The 26722-nt window shown below is 35.8% G+C and overlaps 1 protein-coding gene across 2 annotated transcripts in view; it reads left to right on the plus strand.

Annotated features, from left to right (window-relative positions):
• The window catches only part of ATF2 (activating transcription factor 2), an 83504-nt gene that overhangs the window by 10237 nt on the left and 46545 nt on the right, over positions 1-26722 (plus strand). For both annotated transcript variants that reach the window (XM_020889061.2, XM_020889052.2), the window contains exons 2-4: positions 526-626; positions 14213-14287; positions 15978-16047. In XM_020889061.2, the coding sequence (XP_020744720.1) occupies positions 14256-14287; positions 15978-16047 (102 nt within the window). In that variant the 5' untranslated portion in view covers positions 526-626; positions 14213-14255. The remainder of the gene's footprint in view (positions 1-525; positions 627-14212; positions 14288-15977; positions 16048-26722) is intronic.

Consider the following 26722-nt stretch of genomic DNA (forward strand, 5'->3'; position numbering starts at 1 on the left):
GACTCACTTAAGCCATTGTTATTTTGAGTTTTCTCACTCACAGCTAAACCTAATCCTCGCTGATACTGGTGTAATAAAGTTAAGTTGTTTCCAAATAAGAACCACATAAACTGTTGTGTAAAGAGCACTGACATAAGAGGAACTATTAATGTTCACTCTAAGAATTTTGCTGCTCAGATGCAGCACTGCCATTTTACAGATCAGCTATGACTACCTCTCCCTTCTGTTACATTAAAAAGTTTTATTTTTCTCTTTTCACCAAGACTCCATTGCCATGCTTCCATCCTTGAAACTGTTACACCTCTAATAGATGGCAGTGTGCCAGGAGTTGTGGGAGGCTACAGGATAAGTATCTTTCTGGAAGATTTTTGAGGGAACCTTAATTTTATATTAAATAAGGGAATGGAAGGCAAAATTCACATGCACTTTAAAATGTAAAATAACCATTTATAAATTTTTGTAGTGAAGTTATTTAGCTTTTGCAGAGTAATGAGTTTGCTCTTTTCTGCTTCTCCTTTGCCCTAGGTATATTTGGATGGAACCTTGAGAAGCACTGCTTACTTAATAAGAGCTGACAGATACCTGGCAGCACAGTAGATAAAGCTCATGGCCTACCAGCTAGAAAGGTAAGAGATTTTAAGTTTTTACTGCAAAAGTGGCTTTTTATTTTGTGATTGTCTCTCAAATATTATTTAATTAAAAAGATATTTCCAGACAGCAATCCTCAGAATGGTAGTGTCCTACCATATTGACTGTTTAATAAAAAAAAAATTCTGAGGTTTGGCAGATTTGGAGATGTCCTTTTGGAGCTACAATACATATTAGCATATAAAAGCACACCAAAGACTTTACGTAAAAGTACATAATTTTAATTCAGAGTGTCCTAACTTGTCTGACTAGGGAGTCCTCTGTAGCAAAGGGTCCCAGCATGAAAGTCCCAACTCATGTAGGACTTTATAGGTACAGTAACAGGAGTTAATCCTTGAGATATATTCTATATTTTAAAAACATTTTGGACAGAAAGTCCTACTCCTTCATGTGCTTAGTAACTGGATTACTCAGAGAGACATTGGAAATTACAGGGTAGGGGTAGTCGAGGGAGGAAGGTCAGTGGTGAGTGGTGTTAACTCAGAAACAGATGAGAGGGGAGTACGAGCGCTCCGGGGTGAGAGAGTGAGCTGAATAAAGGTTTGCATTACTACAGCCAAAAAATGAAGGTATCATAAGAATGCGGTGGGTGTCAGAGGCCAGTGCATGCAAGGGTCTGCAGAAACCGTTAAGGATTAGAGACCTAACCATAAGAGCATAACATATCCTTTCCTCTCATTTTGACTGGCATTGCTTGAGTATAAGTCATCGTTCTCTTTCCTGAATCTAGAAGTTTATAACTGATTTTCTTATGCATAATTTTCTTACGCATGGCGTTACTCTCACTAATCATCCTCCACACTTCTATTAGTGATGTTGCAAAAACGTCCCTTTGATGATCTAAATCACCTATTTAGAATCTTGACATTTTTTATTATTAATTTAATTCTTTAAATTTTTAAAATTTATCTTTTAATTGCTTTACAGAATTTTGTTATTTTCTGTCAAACCTCAACATGAATTTTCCCATTTTTAATAACAAGATAAAGCAAACTTCTTTGAAGAGCCAGATAGTAAGATTTTAGGCTTTATGGGGGTCACATATAGCCTCTTGCTTCTTTTTCTCCTCCACTCCTCCCACCCCACGCACACCTCTCAATTATTTAGAAAGTTGAAAAACTTTCTTAACATTTTGGCACAGGGCCATAGTTTATAACCTCAGGGTAGGGGTCAGATAGGGGAATGAGGTTGGACTCCAGACTCCTTGCTCAGGTACTAAAGGCCTTTTGAAATTTGCTTCCTGCTCTGGCCCCAGCTCTCTCCTTCTTCAATCATATATCCCATAGTTTAGCCATTAGAAGTTCTTGGCGATCCTTCTGTGTATTCTGCTATCTCCTCTGCCCAAAACATCATCTCTTTTTTCTTTAAGAAGACTTAAGTCCAGGCATTACTTCCTTTAGTATCCTTGGCAGATCCTTTCTCTCTCCAGGGTTGGCTAGGTACTTGTCTTAATGACAGGGTAGAAGTTCAGATAAATTTAATTTTAAAGAAGAGCTTATACTCAGAATACAAAAGATTCTCACTTGACCCAGTCACAGGAAGCATCAGGCTTCATAGAAACTTTTCACTCATCTTGGCTACATGGTTTTTTGTCTCTGTTTTCTGTACTTACTTCATTCTGGCTTTCATTAATTTCTTAGCAGTATGAAACATGACAGAAGGTGTCTGTGACTCCTGAGTATGATTTTAAGTGTCTAATGTATAGCTCTGGTTAACTTTTGTTTTTTTTACACATTTCCTGAAGAGGTAATCTGATTGTCCTAACTTATTCAGATGTCTTTCCTGGTTTACCTGAAACATATAGGACTGCCTTTTGCTGGCCGTCTGGCTCTAAGAGGGGATTATGGGTAGGGAAGAAAGGTAACCAGCTCTAGTATACTTCCTGTTCCCCTATGTTCCCATAGCACCTGTGTATATCTTTATTATTGTATGTATATCACTAAATTAGTATTACTATTTTCACTTGTTTGCCTTCCTTACTAAACTAATTTTGAGGTCAGGAAACATATCTTATTCTTAATCTTATTCTTAATGTACCTGATACAAATAGTAAAATATCTTCAAATAAATTTCATAAAATATATTTGTATTAGAAAAGTTTGAGAATTCTGCACATCATATGTAACATTAAATATTATCTGTATTTTAGAAATCTGCTTTGAAGCTTGAATACATGCTTTAAGTGTAAAGGTTACAACATTTGTAGTTTTATAACTAGAATATCAGTAAAATTCATATTTTAGAATCTAGTGATTTCTGAAATTAACCACCAGAAACTGATTCATTTCCCCCACTTCTGTTTTCAAAGATTCATTTGCTCATACTAGTTTCTTGAAGTGATTTCCTTTTTACTTGTTTTTGATAGATGTAAGAAAAGCAAATATTTTTATCAGTTATATCATTGAAATGACATAATTCAAAATGGCATGGGAATATTGATACTACAGGGTAAAGGATTGTCTATCTTAATATGTTTAATATTATCTATCTTAAAATGTTTAACCTACATTTCATGTTTTAAATAAGGGAGTTGCCTATAGGACAGCTAATTTTCTAAATTTTAGTCCCCTCTCAAGTCTTTATTCAGATACAGAAATTATTATGATTGTTTGCTCTTAACTTTCAATACAGAACATAGTTTTTCTGTTCTTTGACACAATATGAAAGTTATAATCTAGAAACAATCAGAGAATTGTTAAGAGAATCTGTATATCTTAGTATATTCTCTTAACTACTGCTAAAAGTTACATGATACTAATTATATAATGGTTATATGTAAATTATGATAGTGCATGTTATTTCTATACACTTTAAGCTCCTTCTGTAAGTTTTTCCATTTTTATGTTTAATTTTTTTTTTAGTTCAGAACCTTTTAAGATGCTAGCATGATGTCCAGTTCCTGCAAATATTTTATTTTCTACAATAAGACATTCTCCTCTTAAATCGTAATATAACCATGAAAATCAAGAAGTTAATTTCAAAATATTGCTACTATCTAATCTGTATATTATATTTAAGTTTTGCCAGTTATTCCAATAATGTCTGTCCTTTATAGCAACCAGATTCGGTCTAGAATCTCACATTGCAGTTAGTTGTTGTGATTCATTGGTCTTTTTCAATTGAAACAGTTCCTTGATCTTTGTTTGACTTGGACACTTTGAAAATTATGGGCCAGTTGTTTTGAGGGGATTTACCTCAATTTGTGTAGTATTGTGTAGTATTTCTTCATGATTAGATTCAGATTATGTATCTATGGCATGACTATCATGAAAGTGATGCTGTGTCCTCCTCATTGCAACCCTTTTAACTTGTATCACTTGAGTAAAGTGATGTTTGCCAGGCATTTGTACTGTATATTACTCTTTTGCTTTTAGTAATTAAAATGTATTTTATGCGGAGATACTTTGAGAGGATGTAAGTATCCTGTCTAATCAAACTTTCAGTTTATTCTTCTATACTGGTATGTATTTTTTATATCAGATTAATGAAATCCTATTTTATTTATAATATCTACTACTGTCATTTATTTTGATTCTGAAATTGTCTGAGATCTAGCCACTTTCTGGCTAAATTAATAATAAGTCCTTTTTTCTTGCACAAGATATTCAAGGCCCATCATGTATTTTTCCTGCTTCAGCCCTGGAATCAACCAATTCTTCAAGGATCCCAGGTTCCTTTTGGTTGAAAATGGCATTTTGACATCAAGTGCTAAGTGGGCTTCTTGGTTATGTGGTATCAGTGTTCCTAGGCCCTCTCAGTGACACAGCTATGGAAGTATGTGAATATATGTGCATATTTATACACACATCTGTGTTTCTGTATGTTTACATTGAAAGTCATGAGTTCATACCAATATCTCTGCTGCTGCTAGGTGGCGTCAGTCGTGTCCGACTCTGTGCGACCCCATAGATGGCAACCTACCAGGCTCCTATGTCCATGGAATTTTCCAGGCAAGAGTACTGGAGTGGGTTGCCATTGCCTTCTCCAACCAATATCTATAAATCTCATCTAATATCAGGATTTATTCTGTGTAATTATGGTGTGACTGTTTTCATCCTCTGTATAGTTGTTGTCTATTTTCATCCACTGTATCCTTGAGAAATTCACTTATTCATTCATTACCTGCATTACATGTAATGAATTGCCTATTGCTCCCAGACCTTTTCCTCTCATCAGGTAGGTATCCTCTTGCTCAGGTATCCTGGCCTGGGCTGGTGCCATCCCTGTTCTTTGCCTCACGTGGATACCGCCTCACCCTTCTGGGGCACCGACATCCCACATCGGACTACTTCCCCCTGCTTGCACAGACAGATCTTCCCTTACCTAACTCACTCTCCTCTTCAGCCCAACCCCCCTCCCCCCATGAGCACCTTTCTCTTCTTGTCCAGGTTCTCATACTCTGTACTTAGACAGGCTGCTCCCTCAATGGCCTGACTAATCTGTCTTCCATGAAGATACCCTTATATGTGTTTTTCCTTAGAAGGTTATCTTTTATATTAACGTTAAGTTATAAGACATGGTTTGCTGGTTAATGTCAACCCATTTCCTCCCTTTCATCTTTCCTTAAAGTGTTCTTCGTTATGATTTTTTAATTGGCGTCTTATATTATGTGTGGTTTTATTTGATAATGGGTCTGTTGAGTAACTCTTCAAGTCCCCAGAGAGTCTTTCTTTACAATTTTTTTTAAAATTTAAAGTGGTTTACATAAAATTGCTGTATGGTTGGTAGGCAAAGAATTGCAACATAAGAGAGTTCATATGCACAGTATAGCAAAGCTTGTCAGCTGGCAGGCACAGACTATAGCAGGAGAAATTTCTTGTGCCGTTTTTTACCTCGAGTAAGTCATTTCACTGTTCTGGGCATCATTTGTAGTTTGCATAGTTAGAACTAGATCAGGAATACAATGAGGTAAATAATCAGATATCCATGTTTTAAGAAAGAGCCTCTGATCTGTATTCAAGAGAGAATTTTGGACTAACATTTTATTTTTTTGAATGGGCAAAAGGCAGGGATAAAGTTGATGTTTTAAGGATACAGATTTGAAAGGAGTAAGCTATGGTGATCTAATGTACAGTATAATGGATATAGACAACAATATGGTACTATAATTAGGTAATGTAAAATAAATATACAATAGCAGTTGTATTACAAAATACAAATGTATCAAGGTACCATATTTTACACCTTGAATTTACACAATGTTGTGTGTCAGATATCTTCCATTTTTTAAAAAAGATTGGGCAAAGGAAGCATTTTAGAGATTACAAAGAACCATTTTATATATGAAAAGGTTCAATCTCATTTGTGTGTCATGATATGCCACTTAAAAATTTTTTTCCCACTAATTCAACGAAAATGTTAAATATTCAGTGTTGGTGTGGGCATTGAGAAATGAGGTCTTTCTGTACACTACAGGTAAAGTAGAAGTCAGTGTTATGTATCTGAAGAGTTTAGCAATGTAAATTAAAAGTCATAAAAATGTGCCTTCACTTTGATATGGTAGTTTCAGTTCTAGAAGTTCATCTAATGGAAATAATTACAGATATTACACAAAGATTTGTCCTCAAAAATAGTCACTGATGATAAAAATCAGTAAGAGAAATAGTTATAATACAGCTCAGATGGTAAAAAATTCACCTGCACTGCAGGAGACCTGGTTTCAATCCCTGAGTCGGGAATATCCCCCAAAGAAGGAAATGGCAACCCATACCAGTATGCTTGCCTGGAGAAACCCTCAGATAGAGGAGCCTGATGGGTGACAGTCCATAGGGTCACAGAGAGTCAACACGACTGAGCCACTAACACACACACATAATGGAGTAATAGAGAATTAGTTATAAATATGTTGTATCTATATGACACTGTGGATCTATATGGAATACTATATAGCCATTAAAATGACATTTAATATTTAATGATTTTACCAGGGGTCCCTAAACCCCCAACTGCGGACCAGTACCTGTTCTCAGCCTGTTAGGAACTGGCCTGCACAGCTGGAGATGAGCATCTGGGCAAGTGGGTGAAGCTTTGCACCATTTGCCAATCCTCATCACTCTCCTCATGGGTTCAGATTACCACCTGAACCATCCACCCCCACCCCAACCCTCCACCTCCATCTGTGGAACAATTGTCTTCCACGAAACTGGTCCCTGGTGCCAGTAAAGGTTGGGGACTGCTGATACTATTTCATAATGTGGCAGAATTTCAGTTCAGTTGCTCAGTTGTGTCCGACTCTTTGTGGCCCATGAACTGCAGCACGCCAGGATTCCCTGTCCATCACCAGCTCGCTGAACTTGCTCAAACTCACGTCCATCGAGTCGGTGATGCCATCCAGCCAATTCATCCTTGTCATCCCCTTCTCCTCCTGCCTTCAATCTTTCCCAGCATCAGGGTCTTTTCCAACGAGTCAGTTCTATGCAACAGGTGGCCAAAGTATTAGAGCTTCAGCATCAGTCCTTCCAATGAATATTCAGGATTGATTTCCTTTAGGATTGACTAGTTGATCTCCTTGCAGTCCAAGGAACTCTCAGGAGTCTTCTCCAACACCACAGTTCAAAGCCATCAATTCTTTGGCATTCAGCTTTCTTTATAGTCCAAGTCTGACATCCATATATGACTACTAGAAAAACCAAAGCTGTGACTAGACAGACCTTTGTTGGCAAGGTAATGTCTCTACTTTTTAACATACTGTCTAGGCTTGTCATAGCTTTTCTTTCAAGGAGCAAGCATATTTTAATTTCATGGCTGCAGTCACCATATGCAGTGATTTGGAAGCCCAAGAAAACCTACAGTGTCACTGTTTCCATTGTTTCCCCATCTATTTATCATAAAGTGATGGGACCAGATGCCATGATCTTAGATTTTTGAATATTGAGTTTTTGTGGGTTTTTTGCAGCAACTCTACCCTTTTATTTTTTTTTCCATTTATTTTTATTAGTTGGAGGCTAACTACAATACTGTAGTGGTTTTTGCCATACATTGACATAAATCAGCCATGGATTTACATGTGTTCCCTATCCCGATCCTCCCTCCCCAGAATATTGAGTTTTAAGCCAGCTTTTTCACTGCAGGTGGTGACTGCAGCCATGAAATTAAAAGACACTTGCTCCTTGGAAGAAAAGCTATGACAAATCTAGACAGCTCAGCATTTCACATGATGTACTCTGCATATAAGTTAAATAAGCAGGATGACAATATACAGCCTTGATGTACTACTTTCCAATTTGGAACAGTCCATTGTTCCATGTCCCATTCTAACTGTTGCTTCTTGACCTGTGTGCAGATTTCTCAGGTGGTAGGTAAGGTGATCTGGTATTCCCATCTCTTTAAGAATTTTCCACAGTTTGTTGTGATCCACACAGTCAAAGGCTTTAGTGTAGTCAATGAAGCAGAAATAGATGTTTTTCTGCAGTTCTCTTGCTTTTTCTATGATCCAGTGGATGTTGGCAATTTCATCTCTGGTTCCTCTACTTTTTCTAAATCCACCTTAAACATCTGGACGTTCTCAGTTCACATACTGTTGAAGCCTAGCTTGGAGACTTTTGAGCATTACACTGCTAGTGTGTGAGATGAGTGCATTTGTGCAGTAGTTTGAATATTCTTTGGCATTACCTTTCTTTGGGTTTGGAATGAAAACTGACCTTTTCTAGTCCTGTGGCCACTGCTGAGTTTTCCAGATTTGCTGACATATTGCTGACCTTTTAACAGTATCATCTTTTAGGATTTGAAATAGCTCAGCTGGAATTCCATCACCTCCACTAGCTTTGTTCGTAGTGATGCTTCCTAAGGCTCACTTGACTTTGCATTCCAGGATGTCTGGCTCTAGGTGAGTGATCACAGCATTGTGGTTATCTGGGTTATTAAGATCTTTTTTGTATAGTTCTTCTGTGTATTCTTGCCACCTCTTCTTAATATCTTCTGCTTCTGTTAGGTCCATACCATTTATTTAGGTAATTGTATTTTAAAGGAAGTTGTAATACTCTTTTTTTAAATTAAATATTTGTGTATTTTTATACATTATTCTTTTTCTGTATTTTTCTGAGAGCAAATTTAAAGTTTCTTACAACGTCTTAGTTCAGCAAGTGTAATTTAGTTCATAATATCCAGAAATAACAATGACTTCTTTCTGAACCCCAAATAAACCTTGAGCATTAAAGATTATTTTTTAGAATTATGTAAGATTGGTCATTTATGTGGTATACTTAGTAGTGGATATTGCTGTGACTATGTTATAACAAACAAAATTTAAAGTATACCTTCAGCCAGGTTTGGAGTTCTAAAATAAAATGCCTTATAGCAGTGATATAGAAAAAATATGAAGAATATACACATGTTTATATGTGGAATTGTCCTAGAAACTGGAAAGAGGAATCTGAGCTGGATGTTTGATTAGCTAGTATAAACTCCATCACCATCCTGGAAGTTTCTTGAGAGCAAATACCTATCTTAGTTCACTACTACGTCCCTAGCATGTGGCATAGAGTGAAGAACAAGTAGACCCTCAAATATTTGTTCAAAGATGAAAAGGAGAAACCTTGGCAGTAAATCACGAGGAGAGGGAAGATGAAGAATGTCAGAAGAAGAGTTAAAAGAGAGGTTAGAGAAACCAAAGAAACTGACTTCTTAAATCTTGTGTAGAACCCTCCTGTGTACTCTTCATGCCAGTGATTTTCCTACCAGTATAGGCTGTAGAGTCTTCTCTCCTGTGTTGTTGGAAGAGGATGTTTGCTGTGACCAGGGCGTTCTCTTGGCAAAACTCTGTTAGCTTTTGCCCTGCTTCATTCTGTACTCCAAGGCCAAATTTGCCTGTTACTCCAGGTGTTTCTTGACTTCCTACTTTTCCATTCCAGTCCCCTGTAATGAAAAGGACATCTTTTTTGGGTGTTAGTTCTAGAAGGTCTTGTAGGTCTTCATAGAACCATTCAGCTTCAGCTTCTTCAGCATTACTGGTTGGGGCATAGACTTGGATTACCGTGATATTGAATGGTTTGCCTTGGAAACGAACAGAGATCTTTCTGTCGCTTTTGAGATTGCATCCAAGTACTGCATTTTGGACTCTTTTGTTGACTATGATGGCTACTCCATTTCTTCTAAGGGTTTCCTGCCCACAGTATAATGGTCATCTGAGTTAAATTTACCCATTCCATTGCATTTTAGTTTTCTGGTTCCTAAAATGTTGACGTTCACTCTTGCCATCTTCTATTTGACTACTTCCAACTTGCCTTGATTCATGGACCTAACATTCCAGGTTCCTATGCAGTATTGCTCTTTACAGCATTAGACCTTGCTTCCATCACCAGTCACATCCACAATTGGGTGTTGCTTTTGCTTTGGCTCCGTCTCTTCATTCTTTCTGGATTTATTTCTCCACTGATCTCCAGTAGCATATTGGGCACCTACGACCTGGGGAGTTCATCTTTCCGTGTCCTATCTTTTTGCCTTTTCATACTGTTCATGGGGTTCTCACAGCAAGAATACAGAAGTGGTTTGCCATTCCCTTCTCCAGTGGACCACGTTTTGTCAGAAGACTCTCCACATGGACATCACCAGATGGTCAACAACAAAATCAGATTGATTATATTCTTTGTAGCCAAAGATGGACAAGCTTTATACAGTCAACAAAAACAAGACCAGGAGCTGACTGTGGCTCAGATCATGAACTCCTTATTGCCAAATTCAGACGTAAATTGAAGAAAGTAGGGAAAACCATTAGACCATTCAGGTATGACCTAAATCAAATCCCTAATGATTATACAGTGGAAGTGAGAAATAGATTTAAGGGACTAGATCTGATAGACAGAGTGCCTGAAATGAACTGTGGATGGAGGTTCATAACACTGCACAGGAGACAGGGAGCAAGGCCATCCCCAAGAAAAAGAAATGCAAAAAAGCAAAATGACTGTCTGAGGAGGCCTTACAAATAGCTGTGAAAAGAAGAGAAGCAAAAAGCAAGAGAGAAAAGGAGATACACCCATTTGAATGCAGAGTTCCACAGAATAGCAAGGAGAGATGAGAAAGCCTTCCTCAGTGATCAGTGCAAAGAAACAGAGGAAAACATTAGAACGGGCAAGACTAGAGATCTCTTCAAGGAAATTAGAGATACCAAGGTAACATTTCATTAAAAAATGGGCTCAATAAAGGACAGAAATGGTATAGACCTAACAGAAGCAAAAGATATGAAGGAGAGGTGGCAGAAATACATGGAAGAACTGTACAAAAAAGATCTTCACAACCCAGATAATCAAGATGGTGTGATCACCCAGCTAGAGCCAGACATTCTGGAATGCAAAGTCAAGTAGGCCTTAGGAAGTATCACTATGAACAAAGCGTGTGGAGGTGATGGAATTCCAGTTGAGCTATTTCAAATCCTGAAAGATGATGCTGTGAAAGTGCTGCATTCAATATACCATCAAATTTGGAAAACTCATCAGTGACCACGGGACTGGAAAAGGTCAGTTTTCATTCCAATCCCAAAGAAAGGCAATGCCAAAGAATGTTCACACTACCACACAATTGTACTCATCTCACACGCTAGTGAAGTAATGCTCAAAATTCTCTAAACCAGGCTTTAACAGTACGTGAACTGTGAACTTCCAGATGTTCAAGCTGGTTTTAGAAAAGGCAGAGGAGTCAGAGATCAAATTGCTAACATCTGCTGGATTGTTGAAAAAGCAAGAGAGTTCCAGAGAAACATCTATTTCTGCTTTATTGACTATGCCAAAGCTGTTGACTGTGTGGATCACAATAAACTGTGGAAAGTTCTGATAGAGATGGGAGTACCAGACCATCTGACCTGCCTCTTGGGAAATTTGCATGCAGGTAAGGAAGCAACAGTTAGAACTGGACATGGAACAACAGACTGGTTCCAAATAGGAAAAGGAGTACATCAAGGCTGTATATTGTCACCCTGCTTATTTAACTTATATGCAGAGTACATCATGAGAGACGCTGGGCTAGAGGAGGCACAAGCTGGAATCAAGATTGCTGGGAGAAATATCAATAACCTCAGATATGCAGATAATACCACACTTAACGGCAGAAAATGAAGAAGCACTAAAGGGTCTCTTGATGAAAGTGATAGAGGAGAGTGAAAAGGTTGGCTTAAAAATCAACATTCAGAAAACAAAGATCATGGCATCCGGTCCCATCATTTCATAGCAAATAGGTGGGGAAACAGTGGCAGACTTTATTTTTTGGGGCTTCCAAATCTCTGCAGATGGTGACTATAGCCATGAAATTAAAAGATGCTTGCTCCTTGGAGAAAAGTTATGACCAACCTAGACAGCGTATTAAAAAGCAGAGTCATGATTTTGCCAAAAATGGTCTGTCTAGTCAAGGCTATGGTTTTTCCAGTGGTCGTGTATGGATGTGAGAGTTGGACTATAAAAAACACTGAGCACCAAAGAATTGATGCTTTTGAACTATGGTGTTGAAGAAGACTCTTGAGAGTCCCTTGGACTCCAAGGAGATCCAACCAGTCCATTCTAAAGGAAATCAGTCTGGAATGTTCATTGGAAGGACTGATATTGAAGCTGAAGCTCCAATACTTTGGCCACCTGATGGGAAGAGCTGACTCATTTGAAAAGACCCTGATGCTGGGAAAGATGAAGGCAGGAGGAGAAGGGGACGACAGAGGGTGAGCTGGTTGGATGGTATCACCGACTCAATGGAGATGAGTTTGAGTAAACTCCAGGAGTTGGTGATGCACAGGGATGCCTTGCATGCAGCAGTCCATGGGTTTGCAAAGAGTCAGACACAACTGAGTGACTGAACTGAACTAATAAATTGTAGATGCTTGCCTGAGAGCGGTGTGCTGTAGTAACAATTCTCTATCTGCAGTCATTGTCTTCTCTGACAGTTTATATTTGAACAAAGCCTCCTTCCCGTGCTTTCTTAGAAGCATATTTCCACCCTTGATGTGAAAGGGAGATAAGCCTGGATTTAGAGGTTTGAGATTCAGTTAGATTAACACAGAGATAGCATTTAAGCCTGCTGGAGGAATTATGATCATTTATGTCTCAGGGTGCTTTGACTGTTGTCTTTACAGCTACCTCAGCTAGATATTAGGAAATAGTATTATAAGTAATGGGAATTGTTATTGGTTGGCTAGAAAATAATCTGCTGTGTAGGTAAGGAACTTCTTTTGTAGAATGGGACAGTAGTAGTCATGGTGGGTAGAAAAGAATACCAAGGGTTAATTGCTTCAGAAAGCTTTTCTATAAGTATCAGATTGGTTCCCTACACTACTTCTATATTTTTAATATTTTAACTCTTATTCTTAACCAGATTGTATTGAAATTTTTGTTTTCTTTCTTCTGTTTGACTAAAAGTTTCTCAGAGTGGAGGGTCTTTGTTTTTTCATCTTTGTGTCTGTGTGTGTGTTTGATGTTTAAATGTTTCCTGAACTTGAGTTTAAATATTGCTTTGATTTTTCAAAGCAATATGAACTGCATCTTCTTACTAGTTTTAGTTTATTGAGATAGTTAACATAATCTAAACTGGTTCATATTATATAGCAATTTATTCATTCCTTAATATTTTTTGGGGGCTTCCCAGGTGGCACTAGTGGTTAAAGAATCTACTTGCCAGTGCCGGGGACACAGGAGACACAGGTTCAGTCCCTGGTTGGGGAAGATTCCGTGGAATAGGAAGTGGCAGCCCACTCTGGTATTCTTGCCTGGAGAATCCCATAGACAGAGAAGCCTGGCAGGCAATAGTCCATGGTGCTGTAAGGAGTCAAGATGACTGAGGAACTAACATGCTCTCTTTCTTTTAGGAGAAGAACTTTCTTCTTCTTATCTCTTATATCATCTCTGATTCCAGGATTCAGAACTGTAGCTATTTGTACATTTCTCCACAGGAATTACCCAATTCTGTTGAGCAGAACATTCTTCACCACATTTATAAGCAAAATTATGTAAAAACAAATTTTTTTCTCTTATGTACCATTGGCTTTTATGGATAAGCATGTAGTTAACTCTGTTCGCCACTAGATGGGGTTTCAGTGAATGTAATGGAGTATTGCTGCTGCTGCTTAGCTGGGTTTAAAAAGGAGACACTCACCTAGCAGTTTAAGTGTTGTATTTGTCCTTAAACTAATATCAGATAAGTAAGCTATGAAGTTAGGGAAGAGGGAGCTCCTTCAACTACACTGAGGGACAAACAGACTGATGACAGGCTGAGAACCAGACCACACTGACTGCATTTGAAAAAATTTAAAGCTTTCTGAATAGATATTTTGAAATAGGAGGTCTAGTCTTTTCACCAGACTTCAAAAGTCAGGATTTTCACTCTTTTAATTATTGCCCTTCAGTCACAACCTTAAAGGCTAAGCTAAATGTTTTTCTTTTACCTTCTTTATGGTGGAGTTGGATATATTTTGCATTTATATGGATGTTTTTATTTTAGGAGCAGAGCTCTATTATAAAGATTCTTAATAGTGAGGGTTTTTGGATGACAGTAGTTACAGAGAGTGTAATTATATGAGTGTTTTTATTTTTTACTATGTTTCAAGAAGTGTTTCAAAACTAAATATTTAATAGTGTGAAACCACTTCATTTTTCAGTGTCCTTGCCATGAAAAAGAGGACGTGATAAGTTGTTCAGCTTATGAAATTCAAGTTATATGTGAATTCTGCCAGGTTTGTATGCAATATTTGATATTTGGGGTATTTTTCAAATTTTTTTATTTTTCATATTGTAGATTATAAGTATTTTCATAGGTTATTTCTAGATAAATGGTTCATTTTTTTATAAATAAATAAATACTTATTTTTGTAGTATGTAGTTCAGCTGATATTCCGATTGTGTTTTTAAATTACTAAATAGAGCATCAAAATACACTTAACTATGACAAAGATAAATATATATTTTAGTGTTTTGATTTCTCCTTAAATGAGTTCCAAATAATACTAGTCCCATGAGGTAAAAAAGGGTTCAGACAGAAAATGGATGTGGTAGATATGCTGTATTCTAGGTGCTCTTCTGGTCATTTCCCTCGAACATATTAATTCTTTGAAAAGTCCTGCCTCCCAAAAGAAATACTCGAGCACTTCCCAAATCTGACTATGATAGCGATTGTCATCTCTGTTGGTGAAGGGCTTTTTCTGAAAGGTTTCTGAAGGTTACATATTTCTGAAAGGCTAACAAACTAGTGTTGAAAAAGGAATAATTTTACAGAATTGTTAATTCAGTCAAATATAGTTGTTGTATGTAATTTGTAGAAAGAAAGCAAAAACAAAAACCTGCAAGTTAATGGAAGGACTAATTGGGAACTTTCAAGTCTAAATCAAAAAGTAGGAAAATAATGTTGACTTGAAAATGTCTTTTTTGTCATTTTTGGTTTAAATCAGGATCCAGGAAAGTCTGCATGTTGTATTCTATTTAATATGGTATATTCAGCCTCTTTTAACCTAAAGCAGTTCCCCTCTACTTTCTCTTTTCTTTTGTTCCCCATGACATTTATTTTTCAGGAGACCAGGTCTTTTGTGCTGTAGAATTTTGCTAATTGCATCTCAGTAGTGGTGTTTAATCTGTTTCTCTATCTCCTTTATTTCCTGTAGTAGAATCTAGAAAAGCTTGATTAGATTTCAGGTTTGGATATAGCCGCACACCCCGCCCCCGACCACGAATGCTTCATGTGGTTTCTGTTGTCTCATCAGGAGACTCACAGTATTTGTCCCACTTTTAGTGACGTTAACTTAACACTGACCCATGAGTTCAGATGCTGTCGACCTGACCCAGCCATTATGAAGCTCCCATCACCTTTGCTCCTGATGGTTTTATCAGACATTGATGAGAGTTGCCTGTCCATAATTTCATTGGTATTTAAAGTAGTGATCTTCTAGGGACTTCCCAGCTGGTCTAGTGGCTAAGACTCCGAGGTTCCTATGCAGGGGGCCTGGGTTGATCCCTGACCCAGGAACTAGATCCCACATGCTGCAACTGAAGGTTCACATGCTGCATCAAAGACTGAAGATCCTGCATGCCACAACTAAGACCTGGTGCAGCCAAATAAATAAATAAATAATAAGGTAGTGATCTTCTAATTATTTCATTCTTTCTGCACTTATGCTACTGAAAAGGAAAGGTTTAACCTAATAGATCAGAGTTCTTAACAGTTTTTTCTATAATGTGAAATCTGCATGTTGCATGTCTTTATTAATAAGAAAATGGAAGATGGGGTTAAAATGTCAGTAAAACTGTGTTATTTCACATTCAGATAGAAAAGGTAAAAAGCTTAATGAAAATCAAGTAATATTACATTTTAAGTTATTTATTTAAAAATCTGTGCTGTAAACTGTTTAATCATCTCTGAATGTTTTATTATAGGCAATACAAGGACCTGTGGAATATGAGTGATGACAAACCCTTTCTATGTACTGCCCCTGGATGTGGCCAGGTAATACATAAATTATTCGGTATGTTCACATTCATTAGGCACTTACGACAGCGGATGTTGTCATTAAGGGGGTCTTTCCTGATATTTTGTGCGATTTTGAAGTTAGAATGAAAAGAACCTAGAAAAAGTTGGAGGAAAATTCATTTTCCTCAGCATATCTGAATTTTAAAAAATACAATCTAACATGGAAAAAAAAAGTTAAGTCTTGTAAGGGAAAGATGGAAAACCTGGAGAAAACACAAGGTTTAAAAGCATTTTCATTTGATTGTTATTGGTTGAAAATCATTGTAAACTGCCCAGTTGGAAATCAGATACATTATCTCGGATGAAGATTGTTTTATTTGCTGTACTCTTGTGAAATTAACTAATTTTTACCTCTGAGCGAATCACTAATGTACAGCGTCTCACTAATATACTAATGTTATTAAGTCTAAAATCTTTAACATAGGCTTGTGTGGAAGCATTTTCAGAAAATAATATTTTAGTGTTTCAGAAGATATTTCAGTGTTTTTCAATAGACCATTAAATTATTAATCTAAAATTGTTATAATCTTAAAATAACTATAGACACTGAGGAATGAAAAAGTTAATGTGTACTAATATTATAGAGCACTTAAATATACAAACTATAAATCATAAATATTAAAATGTTTCTTTGGTTCTCATTGTTTTCTTTAGTTGATACTTTAAGTTGAGATATAATTTATATACAGTAAACTGCATATTACTTATAAGTGTACAGTTTGGTACATTTTAACATATGTATGTACCCATAAAACCATCACAACTCAGATAGTGAATGTATTCATCATCTCCCGAAGTCTCCTGTGCTTGTTATGCCTTCCTCTCACCCCTCCCAACCCTGTCAACCTCTATTCTGCCTTCTGTCACTATAGGTTAGTTTTTATTTTCTAGAATTTTATGTAAATGGAATCATACAGTATGTACTTTTGACTGGATTCTTTCCTTCCACATAATATACAGTTTCTCCATACTATGTGATCAATAGTTAATTCCTTTTCATTGAGGAATAATATTTCCTTAGTTCACAAGCAGTTATTTATTTACTTGTTTATGAACTTTTGGCTTATTTCCAATTTTTAGCTTTTACAGATAAAGCTGTTGTGAATATTTAAGTACCAGCCTTTGTATGAACACATTCTTTCCTTTCTCTTGGGTGACTACCTAGAAGGATAGTGATGGGATCATATGTTACATATACTAGGAAACTGTCAAACTGCTTCTAAAAGGGAGGTGCCACTTAATATTTCCACCAGTGGTCTGTGAGCAGTCCTGTTGTGTAATATCTTTGCCAATATTTGGTGTGGTTCTTTTAATTTTAGCCATTTTCATTGGGTGTATACTGATAAATTGTGTGTTAATTTGCATTTCATTGATGAAAAGATGAGCACATTTTCATTTGCTTATTGGCCATTTTTATACCTTATTTTTTGTGAAATATCTTCAAATCTTGTGCTTGTTTTTTAAAATTGAGTTGTCTTTTAATTATTGAGTTGTATGAGTTCTTTAAATATTCTGGATACCAGTCCATCTTCAGGTTTTTCTTTATGTCTCTGGTTTCAAACTTGACTTTCATAATATGAAAATAATCTGTCCATCAAAAGATGGACAGATGTTTCTTTTAATGAAGTCTGATGTGTTAATTTTTTCTCTTTGGTTGTTGCTTTCTGTGACTTATCTAAGAAACTGCTGTTAACCTTTAAGACACAAAAATACTCTCCTTCATCTTCCTCTGAAAGTTTGGCTTTTCATTTAGGTCTCTTGCCTTTTGAATTAATATTTGTGCATAAGTGTGAGTTAGGAGTTGAAGCTCACTTCTTTTTTCCATGTGGCTTTTCAGAGATTCTAGTGTCATTTGTTGAAAAGATTTTTCCTTTCTCCATTAAATTGCTTCATCCCTTTTCTTGAAAACCAGATGATTTGTATAAGCATGGATCTATTTCTGAACTTCTGTTTTCATCAGTCTGTCAACTTTTATGCCGGTACCGTATGTCTTGATTACTCTAGCTACATGGTGAGCCTTCCAGTCACTTAGGCTAAGTTCTCAGATTTAGTTCTTTTTCAGGATTGTTTCGGATAGTCTTTTAATTTTAGTCCTTCTGGTGAGGGTGTAGTGGTATCTAAAGATTTTAGTTTATATGATGTCCAGTGATGTTGAGCAGGATAAAAGTAGGGCTTCCCAGGTAGCTCAGACGGTAAAGAATCTGCCTGCAATGTAGGAGACCCAGGTTCAATCCCTGGGTTAGGAAGATCCCCTGAAGAAGGGAATAGCTACCCTCTCCAGTATTCTTACCTGGAGAATTCTATGGACAGAGGAGCCTGGTCTTGGGGTCACAAAGAATCAGACACGACTGAGTGACTAACACTTTCACAGGATAAATATAGAAATTACCAGAGTTGGTGATATTTTAAATGGGTTGGTTGGTCAGTGAATGCCTCTGTAATAAGGTGACACTTGAATAAAGATGTGGAAGCAAGCCCTACACATACCTTGGGGAAGAGTTTTTCAGAGTGAAAGAACAACAAGTTTAAGGCCAAGAGGGAAGAAATGGATTTGGTGTGTTTAAGAACAGAAAGATGACTGCTGTAACTGGAACGTATAATGATTAACTAGGATAAGGGTAGGAGATGAGGTCAGAAAGGTAGGGGAATAAAAAGAGCCCATAACTTGTAGAGCTTTTTTGTTGACTGTGGTCTAAGGTGTTTGGGTTTTATTCACAGAGGAATGAAAAGCCGTTGCTGAGCTAATAGTGGAAGCTGGGAAAGTAGAGACTGGCAGCAGTCAGGTGAGAGATAACGGTGGCTTTTACTAGGTGGTAGTAATGGACATATAAAGAAATAGACTGATTTGACATATATTTTGGAGATAAATTTTGTGTACATTTTTCTATAAATTCAGGAAAGCAATTTCCAAAATCCTTTTACACTAAAATTTTGGATATGATTTACTCATAATGGTAAATGACATTTTCTCCTTGGATTTGGGACTAAGTTAAGTAGAAAGGTGGTCCATTTTGCTGGAATGGACTGTACAGAGAGCATAATTCTGTAACCCCTGGATTATAGCTAATACAGTATGTTTCTCAAGCCAGCCTTTGGACCATGACCAATTTTGCTGTGTTGTTCTAGGAATCATTCTTGAAAGCTCAGTCTCAGACAAGCCCCTGATTCTGTCTTATTCTTTTCTGCTTAAAATAGTTGGAATTGTCATCTTGTGATTGACTCTTTAGTAATATATATGCCATTCTTAATAAAAAGCATTGCATTTAAATTTACTTAAGAAATGAGGTTAAATGAAGGTTAGCTCTCATTTGGCATTTAACCAAATGAAGATTAAATGCCAACAAAAGATCAGAGAGGATGAGAACCCAAGATCGAATTAGTAACATCTAACTTTCCCGGTTTGGGGTACCTCAACCCCAAAACTGGAAGCTAGAACCAGTGAGAGAATGAATTCAGTAAAATTAGGGGAATTAAGGTGAATGGAAATGAGATAGTTTTCAGGTCAAGAAAATATTTTAAGATTGCTGAGGAAAATTATACAATCTGTTTAAACACATCCATATTGTTTATAGACACTATTAATGCTTCCTTAGCTGATGAAATGAGGCAAATGGAACATTATACAACACATGCCAGGGGTAAAGCCAGAGTTTATTCACCTCAATACCAGATCCAGGAAGTCTGGGAACTTTTTGATATTCATTATTTGAGTTCTCATAGCAGGCTGCCTTGAACATGCCCAGTCTGTGGCACAAATAGCCGAGAGACTGAGGTAGACTACCCCTCAGCCCACGAGGAGTAGGAAGGAGAGCCTTTGTAGAATCTTCTGCAGTAGCTAGGCTGTTCCAGCACTTTATCAGGCCTAGAAATCACCCATGTCCTTCCTCACTATGTATATCAGCAACATTTCCATCTAATGATGCTGTCTATAAATCAATCTATTGTTATTTTGGCATTTTCTACCATCAGAATGTTTATATTTTTGGCAAAGCAACAGCCATTTACTTCAATCATATTGAAAATAACTCCTTCTGCACTCTCCTTCATTGCTGGTAAAAGTGCAAGTTGGCAAACGCATTTACTCTTTGACCCAGCAATCCCACTTTTGGGATTCTGTCCCACAAATGTTATATCAAAACTATGAAAAGACATATGCCAAGGTTATTAAATATGTGTTCAATATATTTTGTTACCTGGGAATCTCTGGACAGCAGTTTTCCATGGGAATAGAAGCTGAAAACTACAAAGCTCCTTGAAGCTTTAGTTTGGAAGTGACAGGGCATCAGTTCTGTAGCATTCTGTTGACCACGCAAGTCACCAAACCAGCTCAGACTCAAGGGGTGGAGAAATAGGTACCATCCTCTGGATGGGAGAACCAACATTAACCACATGGCAAAGGAAGGAGGGTATATATCATACCAAAAGGAATTTGTGGCCATGTTTTACAATGTGCCACAGATGGATACTGCAATATTTCTAGGTAAAATAATTCTTGGGATTGGTCTCAAAAAAAAAAGTGCATTGGGTGAATTGTGAGTGGAGATGAAATGAGATGGATCATAGGTTGATAATTGCTAAAGCTGAGTGAAGTGTACCAAGGGGGTTTATTACACTATTTTTTAAAAATTTTCTTAAATTCAACAGAAGAAAAAGCAACCTATTGCTGAATATAAGAACATGTGTGTATCAGAGATTGCTTAAAAGATTTAATATTTTTAAAAAACATGAAAAATATTAAGTTAGAATAGTTTTTCAGACTCCCTATTATGAAAGGAGATAACACTCATTTTTCTTCTTATGTCTTCTTTCCTCCTCCCTTAATGTCTGGTAATAATTATTTTTCCATTGGTAGAGTTAGGAATACATTTTGTCTGATAATCCATAATCCCTGTATTTCTTCGGTTGTACTTCTGTATTTAAGTAGTATAGAGAGGAAGGATGAGAACTAAGCTTTAAGGCACTCCCGTGTTTAGCAGTCAGAAAGAGGGGAAGGACATAGAGGAGGCAGAGAAGCAGCAGATAATGAAGAAAATTGTGTTCTAGAAGCCAAGTGGGAAAAGTATTTCAAAATGTGGAGAAACAATGTAGTCATAAAATTGCTAGGATAATTTGGTATTTACTATTGAATTTAGAAATATGAGGGTTGTTAGGACACCCACCTTAGAGTAAATGTGGAGAATCAGAAGTGGAGACATTATGAGATACCTTTTATTTGTAATTTAACTTAAAGGGAACAGTGAAATACTGCTGGAGGAGGATTAAAGATGGAACTTTTTTGCTTGTTTTGAGTTTTAAGGTGCGACTCTCACAGCATAACTTTACACTGCAGAGAGAGGAACTGTTGCAGAAATGGGGTCCTTAAGAGAGGATGGGATCCAGTGTTCAAGTGGAAGGACTGGCCTTAGATAGGACCATGGACCATTTATCCATAGTAACTGAGAATGAAAAGTCGGGAAGAGGTGTGGAAGGTTTGAATAGGGAAAAGGAACCATATCAAAACTTAGACATACAAACATGTTTCTTCGATATGGTCACCATAAAAATTTCTGTATATTCCAGTGCACAAAAGAAATTATCTTTAGAGGCTATGGCATATTGTTATTAAGAGATTTGTATTACTTAGGATGCAGGCTGAGACAAAGAATCAACCTTAACAACAGACTGATGGGCTTGTTTTTTAATGTAATAACCAGGAAGTAGGAGTCCCAGGTTGGCTGGTTCTATAATCCTCATCATGCTACTTCCATTTTTGGGTCCAAATGGCTGTCCAGCTCCTGCCATGAAGTCCACATTCCAGCAGTGAGGGAGGGAGAAGGGGGAGCAGAGAGGAGCATGTCCACACCTGTCATTTTAGGGGCTTTAACTGGAAGTGATGCAGATGATTTTCACTCATTATTTTGATCCCAAAAGAGTATGGCCACCTAACTGCAGAGAACGCTAGATGTGGGCTTTGTTCTGGGCAGCCAAGTGCTCACCTAAAATTTAGAAATTCTTAATTTGAAGGAAAAAGAGTAACAGATATTAAGGGATACCTGGCAGTCCTTGACATAATTTTCAGAGATTATTTTGAATTTGGGAACATAACAAAAAGTCATTTGGAGCCAGAGTCTGGTTAAGCTGGGCAATACTAAAGCTACCAGTCTTGAGTTTAGTTAATAGTAATATATCAGTGTTGGTTTCTTAGTTTTGATAAATGTGCCACAATAATAGGAGAACATTAGGAGAAACAAACTGAGTACAGAGTGTATAGGAATTCTGTGTACAGTTTTTGCAACTTTTCTGTAAATTTAAAAGTTTTCCAAAATAAAAAGTTTATTCAAAACAGTAACGAAAAAGGTCTACCTGAGAAACTTAGAAGTTGCTTGTGAACCATAGAACAGAGCTTACAAATATTTATCAAGTATATATCATACCATGTCTAAATTTGTGCTCCAAATTGTTTCAAAAAAGGTGGGAGGAATTATAGTTTCATATAATAGTTGTTGTAGTAATAAAAGCAATTATAATTATACTAACATTTTTAAACTTAGTCACTGTGCTTCGAAGCTTATGTGGGTTATGTTATTTAATCCTGCACCAGCCCTATGAAGTTGGTGCTACTGACCTCATTTTACATATGCACAATCAAATACGTTATTGAATGCCTCTCAGTCACAGAACCTGTGAACACTGGAGATAAGTGTGAACCCAAGCCTACTCTTGTGTTATGTTTATAGCAAAATATCCCAAAATAGAATGTTTATCCTTCAAGGTATATTTCAATAGGGGTCTCTGTATATGTATCTTTTTCAGTGAACATTAAAAGTTTTTCTTTTTTCTTAATTACAAAAGTATCACTGAGAATGCTGACAAAGTAAAATCTAGAGAGGATGTCTGTTAACATTTGGTTCATTTCCTAAGTCCTTCCCCCCTTTTATTTTTCAAACAAAATTGGGATCATACCTCATGTATTAATTTGTATTCTGTTTGTATGTAAATGACATTATATAGTATTATACTATGCATTATACAGTATAGCATTATACTATATTACATAGTATATTATACATTATATAGTATGACATTTTCTGTGCTAATTGAAAACATGAGTTTGAGTTCCTGTGTAGTGTTCTGTTGCCAGAATATGTCCCAAAATCTATTTGCCTATTCCTCTTTTATGGCCTAAAACTTAATTATTATGGCCTAAAAAAAATCACAACATTATGATGAATATTCTGTATAACCCCTTATGTACATCTCCCTAATTCCTCAAAATACATTTTTAGAAACCAAATTAACATATCAAAATGTATACACATTTTTAAGGCTCCTCATACATTTTTTCATATTGTTTTAAAAGCTAAAACAATTTTTAGTTTCACTAATAACTTTTAAGTATTGTTCTCTTCAGGTATTAATAACTTTTATAAAGTTATTATAAAAGTTATATACCTTTTATAAAAGGTATTAATAACTTTATTGGCATATATTTGTTCTCTGAGATACTTAAAATAGTATAATCTATTTTATAGTAATGCCTTATAACTGTTACTGGCCAAATGACAACTGGACCAAGGTTAGCATCATCCATTTGTTAAATCTTGCTTGGAACAGGAATAGTTATGGTCTCTCTCTAGATTCAAATAGTAATTTCCTAGGAAGTCAAAAATTTTATTAAGTATTGATTTTAGAAGCCCCAATCTGATGGTGGTAGTACAAATTATTTTTTGTCACTAGTTAACAACATTATTCCAAATTGGAATTTTTGCTTTAAAACACTTAATGGACTTAAATTTTCAAATAGATTTTTAAAATTTTAAGTATATTTTGTTGATAATGTTATTTCAGAGAGACCTATAGTTATCAGTGCAAAATTTTTAACTGTTGGCTCTTTCTATTAAATTTTTTTGGTCTCAGACACCGTTAGGTATTTCATAGATAGACTTTTGATAATTTCATTTATTTTAACATGATGTTGCATTGAATTTGGTAAAAGAGACAAAGTTGAGATAATTTACTGAAAGACTCTTTTAACATTGAAATTCTTAAATTTTATTGATAATAGCTTTTCTTTTGGTGATGCTCTCATTGAAAATGTTTTCTTTGGTGAAATGTTAATACATTATACATTTTTTTAAAGGAGATAAAGATTTCATTTTATTTAATCTGAAGTTTCAATGAAAGTGTGGGAGAGTGTATGTGTGTGTGTTTGATCAGTAACTCCCTGGTGTTCAATTAGAGTACTTAAATTCATGAAAGAAGTAGTAAAATGGGCTATTGGCCTAATGACCTTATTAATTTAATCCTATTTAATGTTTTAAATTAGGAATAATCATCTATATCATGGATATGAATGCATGTATTAAATGCAGAATGACTGATTTCTTAAGAAGTTAATTCTGATAAGAGTGTTCACATTTTGGAAACACAAATTTCTCCAATACCTGAGCTTAAATTAATTTTTTATGGAAGCAACTATTTCACCCCCTCCTATTTGTCAGTTTACCCTTCCTTTTTAACCTTGTAAGAGAGATTGTTGACCTGTTCTAACTTCCTTGACTGCCTTTCCCATTGTTTATTCAGCTGTATATTCAAAGTCTTTCTTATTTAACAGAACACTGCACATGTATAACATTTTCATTGGAGTTGTGCTCTCAGTTGCCTGGAAGAAAGAAATTGTATGAATTCAATATATTATTACTAGCAGTATCATTTTTCTACAAAACTTATTTTTAGAATAAACCTTTTAATTTGTCTGGAAAAGCAGTTCAAATAGATTCTTGCAAAAATATTAGCTTGTAGTAGCTGCTTTGTAAGTATTTGTTGAAAAGATAACGCATTTTACATGTATATATATCTTTTCCTGGTGACTGCCTTTTGACAGTGTTTTAAGTTTCTCATTAAGAGGTAAATAAGTCTCCTCAGATGATAGACAAGGTTGTAGATATAGATGGTATCTGTATCATGGTATATAGATCCATGATACTTGATACTCGTTTGTATCAAGTATCAATTTCAATGTATTTTACCCATGTATAGAAACATATGATTAACAATTCCTTTATAAATAGCATTTAGATAAACTTGATCTGTATGTTCTCTTTGAAACTTTGTGAATTCATATTCCTAGCATTTCTCCTTTTACTATTCATATGATCTTAAATGTATTTTAGGGTCCTTTTACCTGCTACTTTTCACTTAGAATCAATCTTTGTTGGTATTTTCACATCTTTTGTAGAAAACATAATGTTATTTATTGTATATGTAGTTGCTGTTTGATTTGAATATTTGTGTTCAAACCAATAACTAAGCAGAGGATACCATGGGGATAAAATTCCTAGGAGATAACTTTCTAAGCTCTTCTGTTAATTATGCTGACTTTGCTGTTTTAAAATTTAAGACCTCTACTAAAATGCATTTACTTGCAAATGTTTAATGATTGCCTTCAGTGGAGAAGCCACATTGTTACTTTCTTTAGAATATAAAGTGAATCTTGCTTTAAGATACTTGTAAGACATTCAAAACTGTAATGCAAAGTAAAAAGCAATGAAGTAGTGCTGGTAAATGCTATTGCTATGTTCACTCTCCAAAAGCTTTGTTATTGGAAACTCTTATCAAAGGATGACTATTTCTTATTTTTCCAAATTTGGAAAGGATTCTTATACATAATGACAAAGCAGTAGGAAAATAGCACTTGGCGTAGGGCAGAGCTGGATTATGATTCCTCAATGATTGTTTCAATTATAAATAAGTAAGTCAAGGGATAGAGTTACTGTTTGCATCTGGATACTCATCTTCAATGGGAATACAAACAGGTTCCAAAGAGGGGACATATTAATAATTTTCCACTGGTGTACAGTAACTTAAAGACTTAGTAGAAAGCATACTTACATGAGAAAACAATATAACCAAATGAAATTAAGGCTTAATTCACCTTTAGGAACAGTCTGTGGTTTGGTGGTTTTTGTTTCTTTTAGATTGGGCTTGAAGATTCAGTTCTTTACTTGTAAGAAGTTCATTCTTTCAGTTAGCATTTATTGACTACTTACTATATGTTAAACTGAGGAAAACTGAAATAGTAGGAGCTCAGTCTACTTGAAAGGAAATATGAAAGCATCAATATAATATTGCTAGGTGCTATAAACATGTACTGTGCAGAGCAAAATCAGATGTAAATGAGAGGGATTGATTAACTTTTTAAGTGGGCTTATGGGCTGGGCTAAGGATGATACAGGTCATACTTTTAATATTTAGAAAAGAAAGCATAGTAGATAGAAATGTTTTAAGGTTAACCCTAAAGCTGCTATCATTAGTTGCATGAAAGGATGTACATACTGAGTTGAATAGGGAATGGTAAGACCACAGGATAAGGAATCCATTTTTGGTGGTTCTGAGAAACCATGTTCATTATTTTAACATCCCATTTTTAAGGATATAGCCTAGAGAGCATAGATCTCTTAATTTGACATTTTATAATTATTTCTCTGAAATAAAAAGAAAGTGCTCTATATTCAGTTGTAAATGTTGCTAAAGATAAGGAGCATCTTCATAAAGATTGATATCCAGATATAGGAGATATTTAAACAATGTATTTATTATATTGTAATCATAAATGTCACCTTTAGCATATAGGACCTATCAAAGTTAAGTGTAGCTTTATAAATAAGTTTGC

This window comes from Odocoileus virginianus, chromosome 13 (assembly GCF_023699985.2).
Source record: "Odocoileus virginianus isolate 20LAN1187 ecotype Illinois chromosome 13, Ovbor_1.2, whole genome shotgun sequence".
Lineage (NCBI taxonomy): Eukaryota > Metazoa > Chordata > Mammalia > Artiodactyla > Cervidae > Odocoileus > Odocoileus virginianus.